This window comes from Lepeophtheirus salmonis, chromosome 5, assembly GCF_016086655.4.
Source record: "Lepeophtheirus salmonis chromosome 5, UVic_Lsal_1.4, whole genome shotgun sequence".
NCBI classification, from domain to species: domain Eukaryota; kingdom Metazoa; phylum Arthropoda; class Copepoda; order Siphonostomatoida; family Caligidae; genus Lepeophtheirus; species Lepeophtheirus salmonis.
The window spans coordinates 12,951,880-12,973,805 of record NC_052135.2 but is presented as its reverse complement, the minus strand read 5'-3'; the positions used below and the strand labels follow the sequence as shown (position 1 = coordinate 12,973,805).

The following is a 21,926-nucleotide window of genomic DNA, read 5'->3' as shown; positions in this document are numbered from 1 at the left end:
ATGTAACAAAGCATAAATCTTTATCCTTAATGCAGATTATATATTAAGAAATCCAAGAGACGTTTGTGTTTCCCTTCATAATCACTTGGATTTGTTTTGTGACTACAAGGCCTCAATGGAAAAGCACGCGGATTACTTTTTAAGAGATAATTGTAGGTAAGAACAATTAAATTTATGTCAATTATACATCTCTCATCACTCATGCATATTTTATCATTAAAAAAAAACAAATTATGAAGATTTTCCTTTCCATTCTTCTCCAATATTACAGAATATGGATTTGCCCAACATTCACATTGTAACTTATGAAGAGATGAAGGAGGATATTTCCCTTGTCATCGATAAGATTGTAGATTTTTTAGAACTTCCAAGGCTGGATCCAGATCATAAACAAAAGCTGATGGAATACATAAGTATCAATCAAATGAGAAATAACTCTGCTGTAAATCGTAAGGTGAGAAAGGAATTCTCGATAAGACTATTCCTGTAAATAATTTATCATAATGCGATATTTTAACAGAATTATACGGGGACTGGAGATTTCATAAATAAGGGTATTGTGGGAAACTGGAAAACAATGTTGACAGATGAAACAATCAAAGGCTTTGAATTATGGAAGACTTGGATTTACCGATTAACTAAAAAACATCCTTCACTTCCTATGAAAAATTATGATCAAATGACTTGCAACAAGAATATTTTTAATGCAATTTTTGAATAGCATATATATTTCTTTTAATGTTTCTTTCATATTTCGAAAGAAATAATATTAACTTTTTTTAAATTAAAGAATATTCCATCCATCAGAAAGATGAGATAGCAAGAGAGAGGTGTGGGTTTGCAGGAGTAAGAGATGGGGGTTTGGTTCAGGTCACCAAATGAATAATTTTTTCCACTCAATTCTATTTGAAATTATTTGACAAAAATAAACTCTGTTAATAATAATGTACGCATGTGTTGACTCTCTAGGGAAAATATTCGAGTTTCTTTAGTGGTTCTTTTGTCTTTTTTGGAGTCCTTCACCTGAATTTGATCCATACATACATAGAAAGCATCACTATCTATTTTTTTGGTTTTGCGAATTCATGAGAGACAATTGTATTAATAAAAGGGAGTACAAGAGGAAGGCTGGCAGCAATCAGTATACATACATATGTAGTTACTCTAGTTTGCCATAGAAGCTCTCAATTGTGTAAGAACTACGAATATCATCGTATAAGTATACACAAGTGACAATTTTAGAGAAACATTATAATTGTACACAATAATTAGATTTGATTTTTATGAAATAAAGTTGAACTCCAAGTTTCCGTTTGAGGAGGTTCTGGTTGATGATGTGATTGCCTTTCCTCTCCGGATCCGGCCCAAATAGATGATAAGTGATAATAATTTTGGGCTTCGTAAGGTTCTTCTTTGTGCCCGGGATGATGTTGATGATAAACAGTATTATTATTATTATTGCTGTTCTTGTTCTTAGTTTGACTATCATTAAATTGAGTGATTTGTTGTGATTGAGATGGTGCCCAAAATGATGAAGGCCAAATACCCCCTCCACCATTCCCGCCATTACTTCCTCCTCCGAAACCACGATTACCCCATACATCATTCACTTCTTCTGGCCGATCCCATAGAGACTCCAATAAGTTATTATTTTGATTATTATTATCAAAACCAGGCCAATCAACAGGTCGACGATTCTTCAAGAGGAATTCTTCGGTCCTTTGCCTTCGCTCAGCTTGCAATGACTGCATTAAAGAAGATGCATTGTTAGCGGATAATGATGATTGATGATGGGGAGACCCTCCAAATGAATTTCCTAACATATCCGGAGAACTTAAGGCAATACCTCCAGTCTCTTGAATAGGAGTTATTTGCGAAGAATGTAAACCATTATGTTCTCTTTTGGGCTCAATCCTCCTAGGAGCTCCAATAGGTCCGTACTGTGATCCTGATATTTGTTTAATCTCGGGAAGAATTTTTCCAACAGGAGGCACTTTCTTCCCTTTATCAGAAGATGTACTATTACTTGATTTTTCGTGATTCGTTTTGGCCAACATTCGAGGTGGTTTGTCAAAAACACAAGGTGAAGAGTTTCGGATATTAGTGTTACTTTTAGTTGAAGTGGAAGATGAGGACTCATTGGGCTTGACTTTGGCCTGTTTTTTCTTTTGTATAGATGGTGGAGATTGTACAATTGGCTGAGAATTGTTGCTCTCGTTTATGCTATTACTATTAGGCTTATAATTGATGATTTTTTTGTCAATTGCTTCTTCTGATAATTTTTGATTTTTATGAGGGCGAGTCTTTTTTTGTCACGGGCTGACTAAAATCCAAATTATCCACATTAAATTCTGATTGAAGTTGTACACATTCTACAACTGCAACTGAAGGAGAAACCTTTTTATTGCTTTTCTTAGAGCTTTTATTCTTTTTCAGATCAGTTTTATGAGATGGATGCAATGATGGCTCTTGTTTTATCAAAGCTAGACTAGTTGTTAGATCTATCAATTCTTCGACATTTGAACTCTCTGTGGTCGTAGAAGATGAATCTGCTTCATCTAAGCCTTTTTTTGTTAATATTTCTCTGTTTCTTCTTTTTATTTTTATACCCATTAATAGAAGAGGGAGCACACAACTTTGGAAGAGGAGGTTTAGGTTCCTCAATAGATGGAGATTTCGAAGGGGACTTCGATTTCGACCTAGGCACAACCATATCCAATAAAGAGTTTATATGTCCTTTGATACCAGTAGTTGAACGATAATTCCCCTCTTCAGTACATTTATTATTAGAAGACCTTCTTCGATAAATTCTCCTGTGTCTTAAGCCTTCTGATTTACAATTTGTATCTTCAGGATATTCAATATCTTCGACATCTTCAAATTTCGGAACTTCGCTTACACTAGATGTAGTAGAGCTATCATAAAAGGACCAAATACAATCTGCTTCAAATATTGCTGCGAACAGAACACCAAAGAAAACTAGAAACAGTCCAATATTAAGAATATAATATATCCATGTTTCCCAAATGGGTCGTGGAAGAACAGCTGCGCACACAGAGAGCATACTTGCAGGAATGGAAGCCCTTAGCGTGTAGTTCAGTAGTTCTTTATTCAAAGTTGAATTAATATGAAGGTTTTGCATCACATAACTAACAGTGAAATCAGGAGTAAATGCAATATCGATATCCCTGGCAGAGTTAGGATCAAGACGAAAAGGTTTACAATCCATAACTTTAAAACCATTTCCTTCACAAGGGTATTCTCCAATATAAAATCCAAGAATCCATATGGGAACTTGACCAATATTTTTGGCATTAAAAGAATTCCGCACAGTTAATGCTTGATAGGAATGTTCAAGTTGTCCAGATTGACCACACACTTTCAGATCTTTTTCAGTAATTTTAAATTCTAAAGTACCAATGGGCCCTTTAACTCTTTCACTAGTCGTGTCCCAAAAATCAAATCTGAATGATGGCTTTGATCCATGTCCAACTAACCAAACAACCTCTCCTCCCGTTAAATTATTCCGTACTAATAAATTATCTGCTTCAGCGAATACTTTAGTAGGACGAAACAGTAATTTGACTCTAACGGAATTGCTAGGTGGAAGAATAAAAGACTTTGAATTTTTTTGAGTCGAGTGAGGTAGTCCTTGAATAGGTTCTTCGGATTCAAGAGCAAGGATTTGAAAGGGAGACTCTTCCCTTGGTACTGTAACTAAATGAACAAAAAGTGGATATACAGAACTTGGATTTTTCAAATTACAGTAACCGACGGATGAATTCCCGATTTGTGTATAGGAAAAGTTAATTTTTTCTTCCTGAACTACAAATGGCCAAATCATTTTAGTTTTGGCTCTAAACAAAAATCCTCTGATTTGATTGGTGTTGAGACTCAATGTGACGTTATTGACTAAGGATGGTAGATTCCGAGAAATAAAATCATCATAATAAAAGTCAGTTGATGTCTTTTGGGAATTCAAAGAGAAAATATATCTCTGTCTAAGAATTTTAACAATAATTTCGGTTATTTCCATTATTTCCATTCTCGTAGTAGTATTGAACGCTGATAACCAAAATTGGCCAACTAAAGGAGAAATGATAAAATTATTAATCTTTTCAAAATAATTCATAATTAAGTTTAAATCTTACGCTTGCTCCCCATTTCAAATCCAACATAGCATGACTGTGTCATTCTGCATTCTTGGGCTGGATCAAATATTACTTTTCCAATGTAACTCTTCTCAACAGACATGATTACGTTTCGTCCTCTGAGTACTCCATGTTGAAAAGTAAAACTATTATCTTTCGGAATAGTATTCACATCACTTGTTATCATTTCTTGAGCGAAAGATGAATAAACAGTTAATTTGAGTTCAGCCTTTTCCCCCTGTTGGATGAAATGAATCAAGTAGGTAGTTATAAATCATGCCATAAACATATGTACAATATATATGTATACATACAGGAAAAACAGGATCGAATTCCAAGTCTTCAGGAACAGTTGTCAATGATCCACGCACAACTCTATACTTGAGTGGAATAGTTAAAGACTCATATTCTGTTTTTATAAAAATTTGAGCTTGGACGGATCCTTCATTCTCCGATGTTACAATTCTGAGGCAAAAAGTTATACTTTCACCAGCGAGAATCTTCTTCCATAGTTCTTCTGAGCACTCTAAGGAACACCCGGAACAATTTGAGTTCATTTTCAAAATTGAAACGTTAACCGGATTACGATTTGTCAAAATGAATGCTGAGTCACGGGTAACAGCCATTCCGAGACTTCCAAAATCTAAATATTCTTGACTAGGGGAATCGGGTAAGTACTGAAAAGGTGAGATAATAATTGAATGAAATCATAAATAACTGAAATAAATTTAACATCTCATTTACATACCTTCTGAATTTTACCATCATAAATATTAAATGTAACATTCAAATTATATACATCAGTTAATATGTGTATAGTTGATTCTTGAATTAAATCTTCCTTGTCAATATCTTTAGACATATTATAAGTAATGACTAGAATATCTTTCTTTTCATAAGGTGACAATACGACCGGATGAAAACTTTGTAGAGATGGATGAGATGATTTATAAAGCTTTTTTAAACCAGTAATTTTTACAGGTACTTTAAAATTGTTCTTTAAAGAAAACTTTCTCTGTAAAAATTGATTCGACTCATCTCCAACATAGAAGGATGTAGAATTTTTATCATAAGATAGGGAACCATTAAGAACCAAAGCCCTATATTTCCAAATAACTTTATACAATTTATCCAATGTACTGATTTCAATAAATCCTTCAAATAAACCTTCTTTAAAAGGAGTGAAGGAAAAGGTGGCCACTGATGTTAGGTAGGGGGAAGCAAGAGGGAGATGAGGGGCAATATATTTGGGTCGAAGATTTTCTTCAAATCTTAGATGTATTTGCATAGCTTTTTTGAAACTTGTACTATATACATTACAGTCTTTAGAAACTGGCTCTTCCTTGATTCCAAGAACAAAAGTTCCAAAATCCAATAAAGGATCTGGAGCAAATATTCCAACATTTTCAACTACCAGTGCCTCAAATGGAACATAAAGGAACTTTCCAGGATAGAATGTTGCATTTGTGCGGATACGGATGTAAGCCGTATAGTTTTTTTCCTTTCTTGCAAAGAATTTTGCTAGCATAAGAACTTTAGTAGTGAATGGAGGAATGGTCCATGAGTTTTCAGGTCTTTCTATTTCACCGTCAGGCGATACCAAGCTGAGATCATTACTTCCTGAAGATATCATTTCCAGGACTTGAATAGGCTCTGGACCCGGATTATGAAGGGATATTGTTCGATTATAAGTCGTATTCAAGGGTAACTTAATTCCCGTCATAGGACCTAATCCATAGGGATCCCCCGCACCTCGAGCTTTCACGTTGAAACGAAAACTACCCGCAGAAGTGTGCACATAGAGCGTGTTCTCCACCGGTCCTTTCTTTTCTCGGCTAAGAAAAACAACATCGAACGTAGTATTTCCCAATGGAGGTATCACCTTCGAAAATAAGAATAAAACATTAATGTTACATATGTATTTTAACAAATCCTAAGCATACCTTTGCTGCGAAGAATGAACAATGAAAATGTATCGTATTCCCCGAGACAGAAAGCATTTGTATGCTACTTTCAGCATTTAAATTGTGAATTCGTACTTTTCGAAGTACGGGAACCCCAATCGGTCTAAAAATGGATTATGATAGAGAAATAATGTTATGATAATATCTTAATTGATATCATACTTACTGGGCTCCGAAGTCGAGCTCCCCGGGTTCAAACCCGATTGGACTTCCAAGAACTGTAATGGGACCATTCTCATCCTTCCTGTAAATTTCAATGAATGAATAATGTGTATTGATATATTATGTTAAAAAATTAATGAATATGTAGGTGCATAATTAGGAAGGTGGTACGATAGTGAACAAGTACCACTCCCCTTAAAACCCCAATAAGAACTCACAGATCCATTAAATTACCCTAAGTGGGTGTGCACTTTTATTCATACCCTTGTTAATTTTTATCATGAAACTAACGCATTTTTGTGATACTCAATTCAAGAGTCTCTTTATTCCATGGATATCTAATTGAAGGATAACCAAAAAAGATATATTCAAAATTATTCGAACCCCTGACAATATCTTAACAGAAATGTTCCAAACGTGTTAATCTTTGTCCTTAAGTTGTTTCATAACCTCAAAATTGATTGAATACCTTTTTGGTGACCACATGTTGAAAAAAAACCGATAATATTTCCAGAAGAGTATAACTAGAGAAAAAGTCTTCAGATTATTCTCAATTTCTGGTCATCATGGTCAAGAAGAAGGTGCTCAGTGAGGGCCTATGTTAGGGTCTACTGTGTGAACACAGTGCAGAAAAGAGTTACAATGCCATTTCAAAAGCAGTATGATGTCCCTGTAGACACCTTTCAGATCATAATAAACAAGCATTAAAGATGAAGAAATTAGTATTTTGATTAATATTTTTATTAGCGATATATCATAAACCAAAGGAATCATAGGTAAGGATGATAAATAATTAACATGCTATCAGTTAGCTTAACAAAACTTATGTTATAAAAAACTAAGTAAAACATGACCTTAGTTTTTTACCTTAAATTTTTATAAAAAATTATAACTTCATTTATATAGTATTTTTTTGTACATTTACTATTAGGCCTTTCGATAGTAAATCGATTAATTGCGCGATAAATTAAAATGAGCGATATTTTTTCCCGGCTGCAATAAATTCCATCATCATGCTTCAAAGTAACTGGATATTTAAAGTTTTTAATCCGGTGTTGGTATTGCTCGGAATCTGCAATACTAAAGAAGCTACAGATTTGCCTATTACCTGTTGAGACATCCGCTTTCAGTCATATTTTTTGTTGTTAGTTTGCACCTTTTTTGGAAAAAGGTCCTAATATGTAGTTTTGCCTGTATGTCTGAGTATAATGGTTATTATTTGTTGAAGTGCTATCTGGTGCACATCCTTTTTATTTAATGTTTAAATTACTCAATTCATTTATTTTGACGATCAATTTGGCTGCATAGTTAAAAGGTTAATAAGAATAATTGTTTTTTGTAGAAATTGAAGATATTTCGTCGAAGAACATAAATGTAATCCACATTCAATTTAGAGCATTCTAGCTTGCTTAAGTGTATCCATTTTATTATGATACGACAATCAAATTAAAAGTTGGATCATCAAATAGGACATTTTTGCATACACACACCATGTATTATCAAAAAGAATCTATATTTCGTCATAAGTAATACCTCTCATCTTAATAAGAGTCTAATTAAATATGAAAGACGACTAAACGATATTTTTTTTCAAAAAATATATAGAAAAATTCATGAAATGAGCCACCACCAATTAAAACGAAGACTCTAGTATGATTAAAGGTTACACTAATAATATTATTCAAACTACATAACATGTATACTCTGAGGTCTTTCTCGAGGAAATGTCTGCATTTGAGCTGGCAAATTTCCAAGACAATAATAGTAATCATAAATTACATTCACACCCACAATGACAACGACAGAGTTGGGAATAGCTACACTACAAACATCAATATTTGAATATATGTTGTAGGACACAAGAATATAATATTATATCAATTTGTTTCATCATTAATACAATAATTATTTGACTTACCAGCTCTCAGGCGAATCTTTGGGAAAAGCCTGTAAAGGAATAGAAAATAAAAAGAGTTATTTTAGCTCTATAATACTTAGTACTTTAATTAAAATTAATTAAGTATGGATTGAGCACGTTTAACTTATATTTCTGAATAGGGATGTCAATCCTAAGCATTTTTTAGTTTATGGTAACTCTCTTCTCAAAAATGACAGAATGATAAGTAGAAAGTGTAACCATGAGTGTATGAATGACGGAGAGGAACGATAATGAGTTATAAGTGTAAGTCCTTGTTGGACTTAGAGTATAATTGAGGATCGACATTGAAATAACTTTTGTCTATGCAGTCGCAGGGGGAGGCTTGGAGGGGCTATAGCCCCCAAATTAAGGAATATTTGCTTTTTACTAGATTTTCTTTTCTTCAGGATGAAAAAAATTTAAGCCAAAATAGAAGTAATTTTTTTTTCATTCGGGCAATTTATTCAGTAGAGCAAACAATTTTATATTTGAATTTAAAAAAAAAATTATACTGCGGACGCTCCTCCTATGTCCTTGCTTCATACCAAGTGAGACTTATAGACTTATGCTAGTAAATTTAATGAAACGTCATGACAGCTAAGCTTCTTCTCACTGTTAGTGTTACCATTTTGTACATTTTGGGTTTCTTTTTTTACAAGCCGAAAATCCTTACAATTTACAACCCAATGTATAATGGACAAATCAAATACATAAGTGACTGAAAGGACACGCTCAATGATTTCATTATTCCAAAAGATTTATTTTATTTTTAATGTATACATAAATTACATAATGAATAGGTGAGTGGTATAATTAAATCAATGTTAATTACATATATCTGGATATCACATGTGATTGCCTTTGAATCAATAGATTTTAATTAAGTCGACCCAAATGTGATAGATTAGACATTCTCTGAATTAAATATATAAATATTTTTGTTATTCTATCTCATTTAAAGGAATGCAGGGATGGAATTCCAGAATTTTATCCAATGTATGTATATCCCAGGACTTGAGGAGGCTACATGCTCAAGAAGAAGACGAAGACATACATATTTCGTAATAGAAGCAAGAATTGCGTCTTATCTCTATATACACTTAAGAAGTACATAGTCAAAAAACTGTGAGTCTTCCCCCTAAATATGTATAACACACATAGGATATCACATTGCAAACGATATAATTATAATATATATGTATGTATATAAATAGCTAAGGTTTTTCATGAGAAAAATATTGTTTGTTTTTTCTCAAAAAAAAAAAAAAAAAAAAAAAATGATTGCCACATTGATTTTCTCCATTTTACTATTACCGGGTGCAGCAAAAAAATATTGAAACTTCATTTTTGCTACATAAATCAAGATTAATGAAGTTGGTAAAATTGTTCCGGGAAAAACTTAATCTTCCTAAGTGTCTTAGAAGCCGAGAAAATGCCATCTGTACGTGGCCAACAAATTTCGGTCAGCACACTTTTGGACGCTGGCAATAAACCAACGGAGGAGAAGTTGTTACCTTGGGTCCAGACCAACAACCCGGACATGAACGTGATTTTACACCAGGATAGTGCTCCTGCACACACGTCCAAAAAGGCCCAGAAGTGGTTGGAGGACAACGTGCCTTTCTGGCCAAATAAAATTTGGGACCCATACTCACATGATGCCAACCCATTCGACTTCACTTTTAAGGTGCATGTTGAGTTAAAGGCCTGCACAGTCCGTCACCCAAATATCAACAACCTCAAGGACACCGTCAACCAGCATGTAAATACGCAATGGGTGCAAGGCCTTCCGTGGCCGCCTGAAAGCCATCATTGCTGCCAAGGGGGCTACATTGATGATTAGGGCAGTCAAGACGTCATATCAGTTATTTATATTTTATTGAAATACCCAATAATTACAACTGGTTGCTGAAATACTCCTTGATAAAGTTCTAGATATAAAGTGTAAAGATTTTTCCCCCGCACCCAGTACTATAAGCCAAATGAACAGTTACTTTAGTTCCCTACTAAAATTCTATATACTATGCACATTTATGCATGTCTTTTTGACAAGAAATAAATGCATTATCACTATAGATAGGAAATGCAATATTTTAAGAAGTGTTTTGTATTTATTTTATCTACTTAAATATGGGGAAGGTGAAAATGAAACATAATAATTTCCATTCTCAAATTGTAGAATGTATAAGGGTCGTTTGAAAATTCTGAAGGATAGCACTAATGGCGCTTATTGAGGTTATGATTAGACAGAGCATCTCTTAGAAGAACAAACACTAATTAATTTCAGCCAGATCGGTCTATTTCCTTCTGTTATGCATTCGTTTGAATAGAGGAAGTGGAGTGATTGTGTTGATTAAAACATTACTTTATGAAAGGCAAAATGTCTCAGCAGACTCAAAAGACGGTTGTTAAACATTATAGGACTCTGCATCTTCAATTGGAACAGCTTATAAGTGGTTTCAAAATTTTCAGATTGGCCATATGGGTACAAGTGACACTGAAGGTTCTGGACGCCCTCTTGAGGTTACTACTCCAGAAATCATTGATAAAATCCATGATATGGTGATGGAGAGAAGAGTGAAGGTGTGTGAGATTGCTAGTGCTGTGGGTATCTCAAATGAACGAGTACATAAAATTTGCATCAACATTTGGACATGAAAAATCTATACGCAAGATGGGTGATCACGCTTGACCAAAAACGAAACAGTATTGTAAGGACTGTTTGTAGCTGTTTCAGAAAAATCCGCAGGACTATAAGAGTCGTTTCGTCACTGGAGGAAACATGGATACATGACTACGCTCCTGTAACCAAACAACAATCTAAACCATTAAACCATAAGGGGGTATTAAGGGGAATCTACGCTAAAAAAGGCGAAGAACGTTCCTCGATTAGAATGAATACCAAACAAAAATAAATAGACTGCTCGCTGAAAGTTGGTGTATGTTCTTCCAAAAGATGCTATTAACAAAACATAACCTTGATACGTGCCAGAGGTGCCATCTCTCAGACTTTGGAAACGACCCTCGTATATAAAGCTATATAAGTAGGTAGCATGAAGTGATACTCTGAATGAAATTTAGGCCAAGGGTCGAAATGTACATCTTCTAACAAAAATCAGCTTGTCGCAAATATCATACTTCTTTTTTAACAAGTGTTGCCAGTTTGGGATTCTCAATTCTTACGCAAAAGCCTAGAAACTCAAGCAAATCCACCCTTTCTCACGCTTATTTACTACACATTGAACGTAACGGTTGAGGTTGGGGGGTTCTGCCATTTCTGTGACCAGCGGATATATAAACTGTGTGGGATATAAGGTTATATTTATGAAGAAAAACAAAAGGTAATTTAATTACAAGTGAAAGGGTTATTGGGCAATTTCGTAAAAAAACTTACATATATTGAGTTAATTCATATGTATGTATTCGATAAGTATATACGACAAAGAATAATTAAGTATAATGTGTCAAGTTTTCAATTGTATAGAAATTAGATAAATTGTTACAGATCAGGTGACATAATTCTAAAGATGCAGGACCCGCGGGCTCTAAAAAAGCCACATTACTAGTAGATAGATATACAAAATATATAACTAAAAAAGAGACTTACTTCCTCTGTTTTGATGGGAACGACCATATCTTCTACCAAGTATAGAAGATTATCCTCAGTCGGAATATATGCTGTAAAAGATAAATTGTAAAAAAATTATTAAATTATAATCCGTGGTATGCTTAAGTTTTGTTCAATAATATGCAGAAAAATTCAACTTTTGTATATGCTTATTCGTAATATAAATATATATATAAGAAAAAGATTAAACGTTTGAGTTTTGTGATATTAAAATATGTAATTTCACTTCTTTAAAAATAAATATAATAAAAAGAAGAAGAATAATTTTTGCTAGGCCCGCCCCCCCCCCCCAAATGTAAGAATTTTAGCTTTTTACTAGAAAATTCAATATTAAAAATTTAATATGATTAATATTATAATATATGATTTTTTTTTTTTGAAAAAATTGAATACTTTGTAAACAGCTGTTGATTTTGGAATTTTTTACAAAAAATTGAATTTTTGAATTTTTTTTGGAAAAATTTAATTTTCTGTGAATTTTTTTACAAAAAATTGAATATTTTTAATTAATTTTTCAAAAAAAAAAATTCAGACCAGCTGTAGATTTTTGATTTTTTTTTCAAAAGTTTTAAAATTCTGTGAATAGATATGGATTTTTGAAAATTTTCTCCGGAAAATTTAGTATTAGAATTTTTTTTCCATAAAATAATATTTTAAAAACCACGTCCCCCCCAAAAAAAAAAAACACAAAAAAACAACGTATATATAATTCTGCGGACGCCCCTGTGAATATAAATAATTTCTCTTCGTACATATAATATGATATAATGTTTGTACAAATCTCAAATGGCAAAGCTAGTCAAAAGACATTTGTAAGCCCATATTAAAAAGTCGCAAATGTAGTTAATTATATAATCAACTTAACTTAATACTGTGATAGTTTCCGTTATGAAACAATGCAATTATTATGATATATTCAAATTGGTATGAGGGAGGGGCTAGTTGATAAATTTCAATTTTTTTGGTAAGTTTCTACTAATGATGCTCTAAACACTTTCGTAGAATAACCACCTATTACTGTTTGTTGCATTAGCTTTGGCCATTTGAGTACATCTGTTTCTGTGCTGTGACACATTTTTTTAAAAATAAAAATATTATTATTGTGGTTAATTTATTAGACAAGTATTGTTAAGCGGTTAATCATTCTGTGATATATTACTTTAATAGTTCAAATGCTAATAATGACTGTTTGAAGTCAAAGGGTGACTAAGGGGAAGTTGACAACTTGAGTTTGGGTATGCTGAGAGATAAAAAAGAATAGAGAGCACTAATATTTTATTTTTCGAATTTGTTGTGAATAGGGTCCAGCCCTATTCATGCTTAAATGTTGAAATCGTAGGAAGTTATAGGAGGATCACGAATCCAATTATATATATTGTTGGTCAAATTAAATTTTGCTTCAATTATACATATAAGTAGAATTATGATGCTCCTTATTTAAAAAAAAAAAACTGAAAACTTAAGTTATTCTAAAGTTATGTTCACGTCACCAAAATATATAATTTTTTCTTTTTTTAATTAGTTAGATTTATTGATGAAAATCCAGTGTAGACTGGGCCTTTTAAGTAAAAGAAACCAAAAATCAACATGGTATCCCTGACAATTTAAAGAATGTTTTGGAGGAGAGAAAGAATCATGTTTATGACGTTTCATTAGATCAGCTACAATCAGTTGTGACAAGAGAGGGAAGGCGAAAATGATATCAACAAAGACATTTGCTAGAATTACTCCGATGCCGATCCCCAATTCTACTCTGAGTACAGCAAGGAATTACAATTAAAACTCCGCAACAAATCCTCAGGGTTACGCTCCGTCTTTTATGAGCACACACGAATGTTGAGTCAGGTTTTGAATATAATTAAATCCCTTTAGGAAAAGATGTTCACTACTCAGGAATTAAATAATAATGACAACTGCTAAGGAAAAGAAAACTCATTCACGAGATTACTAATTTAAAAAAATAATAAGTCCAGCTAAAAAAATACACCGGATTTACATAGCTGGACTTATATTTCTTAAGGAGAAACGGCCTTAATCCCCGGTCCTAAACCTGGACTGGACCGAATAAATATCAATAAGAACTATTAATATTTATCGATAATTGATGTCATCTCAACTTGACAGCAATTACGAGAGATTAAATAATTATGAAATTTAAAGATCGTGCTCTTTTTGTAACTGCAACCTGAATTTTTATTTATCAAAGTTGTCATTATTATTCTTTTATTCTTTATGGGAGAATAATAAGTAGCGTGAAAGACAAAGAGTAACTCGATGGATTTGATGTGTATTAACAAGTGGAGTGGGCGAAGAATTGAGGATCGACATTTGGAGCAACAATTCCCACATATATCATTGCTAAATACGGAGTGGTGATTGTATTTATTTCCTTCATCTCATTGAAGCTACCAGCTAATTTAATGAAACGTCAACACAGCTATACCAATCTTCTCCCAAACCTTCTTCAAGTTATAAGGGTAACAAAGTTAACTTTCGGTTTCATATTTTTAACATATGGGTAAATAATATTATTTTCATCTATGGGAATTAGGGGTCTCAACTTCCTTTATGGATAGAGCAAGTTGAGACTACGTGAACTAGGTCATGAAATCGATTCCAAAAGTTGCATAATGTTATGAACTTTGAAAAAAAAAAATCAAAAAAATCTCAATCTTAATATTACTTCTACAAAGCAATATGTCAAAAAGTGAATTTTGAGTGAATTAGCTCCGCCCCCTCTTATATGTTTTAGACAGCATATACCATAAAAGTAATTATTTTACACATATATCATCTCTTTTTTATATTAGAAATATGAGACGTTCATCACACGTATAAAATAATAATGAATATATTCAAATCTTGTAATAATTAAAGAATATACTTCAAAATGAGTTCAGTGACCTTTGTAGGCAAACATTAATAAGAAAAGAGAGATCCTTAGGTTTGCCTAATTAAACAAAAAATTATGATAATTCTTATTCCAGAATGTACATATTTTAGAGGAATTATTCAGTAACATGTTTGTGAGCTGTTTACTTCTCATTTTTGGATACATATCGAGTAGTCCATTAAAATCTGAACACTTTATTAATTAACAATAGAATTCCAACAATATAAAGTAATACTATAAGTACATGTGTGTCTGAGCTTTCTTAATCATTAATGTAGTAGTCCTTAGCGGCAATGATGGCTTCCAGGCGGAAGGACTGGTACTCGCTACGATATAGTTTTCTGTCATGGCGTCCCAGTGCTGGCTTTGAAGGCATCGGTATTTGGGTGACTGACCCTGAAGGCCTTCCCCTCGACATGCACCAAAAAGGCAGAAGGAGTTGACATCAGGACTTTAGGGGACCAAAAGTGTTTTTTTTTAAAGAGTTCAAAAGAGTTTTGCAAGGAGGGAGATGGTTTTTTCTCATTGCTGCTGTCAAAAGTCACGAGGCTCTTTTCACTAACTTTTTTTTCTCTGGACAGTATGGTGTGAAACTTCAAGATCTCTTGCATGGGTTCTCATGGACTTGAGTGGATTTGCCTGGGGTGTTTTCTTTAACTCCTCCGGATACGGTTTGGCCTTTTTGACAGAGCCATTCTTCCTATTCAATGTTTCAGAATTGCTGACGGCGTAGATGGTGGTCCTAGAGACGACCAATTGCTTGGAGTGCAGGAATGGAAACTCGTCCATCACGCTCAAATGTCCTTTTCTCGACTTGTACGTAAGCTAGAAAGTTCTTTTTTTTTTTTTTTTTTTTTTGTAACTTATGTTTTATGCTTTAATATATCGAAATATGAATTAATTTCAATCACTCAACTTTCATTAATTATTAAATTAGTAAGTTTTCAGATTTCAATGTAGGACCCAGTATTAACTAAATGAAAATACCACATATTATAATTCTTAATTATTTATATTATATGGATTTCCCCCTTTCCTTTTAAAAGAAATCAACAATCCAATTCAACCTATGTTAGGTAAATTATACAATAAATAAATTAAACAAACGTAATAAATAAAAAATAACAACTAATAAATCTAGTAGCAATTTTGACTCTACAAATTATTAATATAATTCCTAGGTGGTTATTATTCATTCATGAATTCAGAAGGATACAACCTACACTTTTCCTCAAACTTATTCATAACTTTGTTAATTTTTATTATTTTTAATTTTTGTGATGGAACTATTGTATTTTTGACAAGTTTTTTTTTATAAATTATATGTAACTTGGAAGTGACAACTATACCCAATTCAAGGAACTTTTGTTTTCATAGGTATTTTATTGATGGATAACTAAGAAATACTATGTTCATAATTATTCATATTTTCACTTGTTGGTACATATAATTCATAAACAAACTTGAGAAAAATGCATTAGTTTCATCACAAAAATTAACAGAGCTATGAATAATTTTGAGGACAAGTGTATATATTAGATTTGGAGGGCCTTTTGGGGAAATAAAAAAATAAACAAATCCTTGAGAAAAAAACAAAAAAACTTGTCACGATCCCCACCCAAAAAAAACACAAAAAAAACTGGTCCACCTTTAACTTACTTCATACATAAGCTTATTATTTCATCAAGATAAGTTTTTTAGGATATATAGTGTGTAGAACAGGGTCAAATACATATAAAAACTAATAATAGCCTCTAAAAAAATGTTTGTCTACAAAGCAGTGGTTCCCACCTGGAGCTCCGTGGGACATTTTCAAAGGCTCAGTGAACAATTACATGTGTAATAAATTAAACATCAATCGATCAATTTCTCTAAAGAGAACTAATTATTTTGGGCTTAATGAGTCGGTGCTTCTAGATAAGGAAATATACACTTAGTATATGTAGTATTATAGGACTCTAAAGACAGTTACTAAGTCAGATGAATTCATTGTAATACTATAATATTTATTTATACTTAATCAGTTCAAGTCCAACTGACCAAAAACAGGAACAATATAGAAATATAATAAGTGTATCATATTTAATATGCCGCAAGATATAAAATATATATACGAGAGTCGTTTGAAAAGTCCGTGCAAAGTCAAAGAGATGGCACCTCTGGGGCGTATTGAGGTTATGTTTAGTTAGTAGCATCTTTTGGAAGAATACACGCCAACTTTCAGTCAGATCCGTCGATTTCATTCTGTTTAGCATTCGTTTGAATTTGCAAGGAATACTCCTCATCGACTATCTAGAAAAGGGTAAAACTATTACATGTGCATATTATTCATGGTTATTGGATGGTTTAAAACCCGAGTTGCAAGAAATATTCCCACGATTGGCCCACAAAAAAGTCCTTCTCCATCACGACAATACACCAGCTCACACCTCAGCAGTTGTGGTCGCAAAATGAAAGGAAATAAGGTTCCAACTCAAGATGCCCACAGCACTAGCAATCTCACACACCTTCACTCTTCTCTCCATCACCATATCATGGGTTTTATCAATAATTTCTGGAGTAGTAAGCTCAATAGGGCGTTCAGAACCATCAGTGTCACTTGTACCAATATGGCCAATCTGAAAATTTTGAAACCACTTATAAGCTGTTCCAATTGAAGATGCAGAGTCATATAATGTTTAACAACTGTCTTTTGAGTCTGCTGAGGCATTTTGCCTTTCATAAAGTAATGTTTAATCAACACAATCACTCCACTTCCTCGATTCAAACGAATGCATAACAGAAGGAAATAGACCGATCTGGCTGAAAGTTTGTGTAAGTTCTTCCAATAGATGTTGCTAACTAAACATAACCTTGATACGTGTCAGTAGTGCTATCTCCCGGACTTTGCACGGACTTCTCAAATGACCCACGTAACTGCAGAGATGAAAAGGTTGGGAATCACTGCCATCGCAAAATGAGATATTATGTACCCTTTAATTACTCCACTATTCATTTGTACACATTAGAGCTCTATTATGCTAAAAGTATAGTCATAATAATAATGTTATGCGAGTCATTTTTTTAAAAATGAACAGACAAAATACGAAAGAAATCATTTTGTCTTCTTTTGGCACAAAAACAACACACCAACAAAAGTGGGTTTCACTTTATATTTTTGTTCATTGAAGGAAGCAAATGTATACAACATGGCTTTTCCTCATGGGTATACGTGTTATATTTAGGAATGTGACGATTTAAAAAAAAAATCTAGATGCCGATTTCCATAAGATACTAGTCAAAATTACCTATTCCGATTCTTTCATATTTTAAATAATAGTTAAAAAATACCATTTTGCTATCAGGGCCGTCCATAGGATTATATAGTTTTTTGAATACAAATTGAAAAATTAAATTATTTGGAAAAAAATTTAAAAAATTACATTCCAAATATTAAATTTTAGGAAAAAAAAATGAAATATACAATTTGATATTTGATTTTTTTTTTTAAATCCACAACTATATGCGAAAAAATTAATTTTTATGAAAAACATTTCTAAAATCCAGTTGTTCACAAAAAATCTCAAAAATCTACAGCTATTTACAAAAATGGAAAAAAATTAAAAAAACTAAATTTTTAAGTTGTGAAAAAAAAAAATTGAAATATTAAAATTTTGGAGAACAATTTCAAAAATACAGTTATTCACGTACAATTAAATTTTTGAGGAAAAAATTGGAAAAATTAAATTAAACTTTTTAATAAAAAGCAAAAATTCCTTAATTTTGTCTGGGTATTTTTTTTCATAGCTTAGAAAAGTAATAAATATTTAAGTACTCGTAATAAATAAGAATTTGAATCGCAAATTAAACAATATTTTGCTGATGCCCATCCTTATTCCGATTCGACAAAAACACCCAATTATCCGATTCCAATGAATCGTCGCATCACTATTTATAATTAATTATGTATTTTTTGAATAATACGCATAATGAATGATTAAATGAGCAGCTATAAAGAAGAACAAATATATGATATCTCAAACTTTTGAGCTACGGGTGGAAAATAAATAAATAAATAGGTTTATGTACAGCTACTAAGCAATAACAACAATACCAAAAGGAAATAAAAGCACACATCGACCTTCACTATACATGTAATAGGTACATACATACATATTATCGATTAATTTCTATACATTTTTCATCATATCATTCGACCATCAATTTACAAATCTGTCAGGACACTTCTTTAGGGAGAAAATGAATGTTTTTCATATACACATATTTACATATATATGTACATATCTTATGCATTATTCAGGAGTAAGGGATAAAAACAAGTTTTATAAATATATATAATGTGTATATATACAAAAAAATAATAATAAAAGGTTTAAAGACTTTTGTTTTTTGTTTCTCCCCCTACTTCTTCATCTTCAAGAATGTCTCAATTTTTACTTTAACTTATGCAGTACCTATGTACTGGATTTTCTATTTATAGAAACATAACTTCCTCTCCTTCACCCTCAATAAACTAAAGAATTTAAATGGTATGAGTGACTGAAAATAGTGAATCACATTAACTCCATACCTACACAACCTTTCTGAACTTTACAAGAACATATCTTTTTAAGTATGTTGTAGTATGAATTACAATAATACGGTCTACACATCCCCCAAGTTTCCAGGTGTTTTTCTATTTGAAGTTAAAAAATAAGAAGAATTTTACTCCACGCTATATTTATTTGGATTTGAGGATCTTTGATGTTATTTACTAGATAACGAGAGCTGCGAAGGAGTCCTCTGAACGTGTGTTAGTCATCAAATGACTGATGGTTTAATATATTATATATAATATTATGCTTTGTGTGGTTTTTACTTAGTATTATTATTTAGTTTTTTTGAAGAAATGAGTTTAATTTCCCTTTCATTATTTACCAGATCCCATTTCTTTGAAAGCGAGGAGGGGTTTCAACTTTTATAGGTTCAAAGTACTTTGAATAATTGTCTAATAATGTATGTACAATATCACAAATTAAGGGGTAATTATTCAATTACGCATGGATCATTATCAAAAACCATTGAACCAACATCAACAACAAAGACTGGGCTTTTAACATATTACAAGCAACAAAGAACCAACCAGAATGAGTGATCCTCCATTAATCATTTTAAAAAAACAACACATCCCTTGGAATAATAAACACCGTTAATGTTAATTGTCTTTACCGTGATCTTGTGAAACCGTGATCCCGACTCGGGTGCAAAGTGTTCCGAGAAATGAGAGAATGAGAAGGAAATGTCGAATGTTGATGGAGCATGACGCTGACTTTAGATGAAAGTAACACATTTTGAAGTAAATTCATTAATATATATATATATATATAGTATATACAAATATATATATAATTTAAGTCATTGAAATCTTTGGCATTAGGAGCACTGTATAATATAATAATCACGGATCGATTAATCTTTTTATATACATATACATACACACAGAGAGAGAAGATTTTCCATGAAATATATTGTATCTGCTGCTCGTTGTGTGACGTAAATTTCTGGCGGGTGAAGACTATTACTCGCACGCGCTGCTGCTTTCTTCTTCCTCTTAGTCCTTCTTATATTTACTACTACTCCCTCCTCCTACTCCCTACTCCTACAGCTTCTCTCTTCCTCAACTTTTTTTCCCCTCTTCTTCTATGGTATTTATTTTACATACAATAAAAATAAAAAGAGCGAGAAAGAGCAGCAGCAGTAGTAAAAATAAAAGCCCTCTATTCATAAGATGTCGTACTAAAAAATATTTTTTTTCCCGCCTTTCGGATTTGAAACTTCTATAAAAAATATGTTCGTACGTTAATTAGAAGCAATTTATTATACGTGATACATAATTTACTCGCTGTATTCACCCGTATAACTAGAACTCTACGAAATATATTAGTTAATAACTATTCTTCATCTAGGACCATTTACTGATTAGAATTCAATTTCTTAGCTAGTTTTGAATCAAAAAGTGTATAATAAAGGCAATCATAATTTCAATTGATTTATTATTTTAATTAGGATGGATTATACACATGACTAATCATTCAATTGAACCTATTTATAGGAAATGATATTGTCTTATAAAGGGACGTGGCAAAAAATTAATCGTATTCTTATTTATGTTATTGGATTTAAAATATATATGAGGATAAAACTCCATCAGATAGGTTATATTAAATAAACTTTTCAATTCATTCAAAATATATAATTATATGTGTATTTGTGTTTCTGTACAATATGTGTATTGTAGAGGACAAATCAATTCATTAACGGTGAAATTAATGAATAATTATTAATATATTAGATTATTTAGTATTAAAATACAAATAAGTTCATTCATTGTATGCCCTTATAACACACAAGGCTTAAGCTAAGTTAACTATATTCATAGGAAGATTATATACGGCAGGGTTCCCAAGTTTTGAAATTAATTCGACATTTAATTTTACTAGGTGACGTCATTCAACCTGGCTGTTATGCTTTGAAATAAGCACAAACAAATCAAGGACAATCCACGCAGACAAAAATATTACTTATTGACTTGAGATAAAACATAAACGATATGCAAGTGTTTACTACAGGGTTCGGAATCAAAACGTGGACTGAATGACTGATTTTAGAAAAATGTCAATAATTTTATTTTTTGAGGAAATAATTTTGAAATTTTTTTTCACAAAACTTTGAGACACGACCTTTGTGAACATGTTCACTCAATATGGCCACCCTCACCACAAATCACAGCCTCCACAAGGTGGCGGAAAGGCTTGTAGGAGTTGATGATGAACTTCCCGAACAAGTTGTACCACTCCTTCACAATGGCGGCCTTTAGGGAGTCCACGTTCGAGTGAGATGTCCGGTTAGTCTCCCTCTCCAAAATGCCCCACACAGCAAAGTCCATTTGTTTCAAATCCTGGCGAAGATGATGGCCACATGCCCTTGTACCAAAAATCAGCCATGTTGTCGGCGCAGAACTCCTGGCATTTGGCTGATGAGGGTGCCCCATCTTGAGTGCACACATAGTTGTCCTCTGCGTAGGTGGCCTTGAGCCATGGTATTATGGTGAACCTCAGCACCTTTTAGTAGGCCTCCTGACAGATTTTCTCACCAGCCTTAAGAAACAAGGGAGGCATATTCTTGCCGTCGGACGCCACGACCTCCAGGACCATTGTTTGGACCGGATATT

General features: G+C 32.6%; 1 protein-coding gene across 2 annotated transcripts; it reads right to left on the bottom strand.

The window, feature by feature from the left end:
* Nucleotides 1-696: 696 nt before the first annotated feature.
* Nucleotides 697-20,215, bottom strand: Tmem131 (Transmembrane protein 131). 2 transcript variants are annotated; one of them, XM_040712500.2, is made up of 9 exons: nucleotides 19,925-20,215; nucleotides 11,803-11,873; nucleotides 8,196-8,224; nucleotides 6,282-6,359; nucleotides 6,095-6,218; nucleotides 4,900-6,033; nucleotides 4,466-4,828; nucleotides 4,152-4,389; nucleotides 697-4,086 (listed from the first exon to the last, which is right to left on the bottom strand). In XM_040712500.2, the coding sequence occupies exons 1-9, from the start codon at nucleotides 20,043-20,045 to the stop codon at nucleotides 2,555-2,557; spliced, it is 3,690 nt and encodes a 1,229-aa protein (XP_040568434.1). In that variant the 5' UTR covers nucleotides 20,046-20,215; the 3' UTR covers nucleotides 697-2,554. The 2 variants fall into 2 exon arrangements, with proteins under 2 accessions (XP_040568434.1, XP_040568435.1); XM_040712501.2 differs by having other exon boundaries at nucleotides 6,278-6,359; nucleotides 19,925-20,024.
* Between the last annotated feature and the right edge of the window lie 1,711 nt (nucleotides 20,216-21,926).

Bases quoted from the DNA above. Each gene is read 5' to 3' on its own strand.
- Tmem131 (XM_040712500.2), bottom strand. From the start codon at position 20,045: ATGTGTTACTTTCATCTAAAGTCAGCGTCATGCTCCATCAACATTCGA. The intron at 6,219-6,281 runs GTAAGTATGATA...ATCCATTTTTAG, and splicing joins GAGCTCGACTTCGGAGCCCA to ACCGATTGGGGTTCCCGTAC. The intron at 4,087-4,151 runs GTAAGATTTAAA...TTTCTCCTTTAG, and splicing joins ATTTGAAATGGGGAGCAAGC to TTGGCCAATTTTGGTTATCA.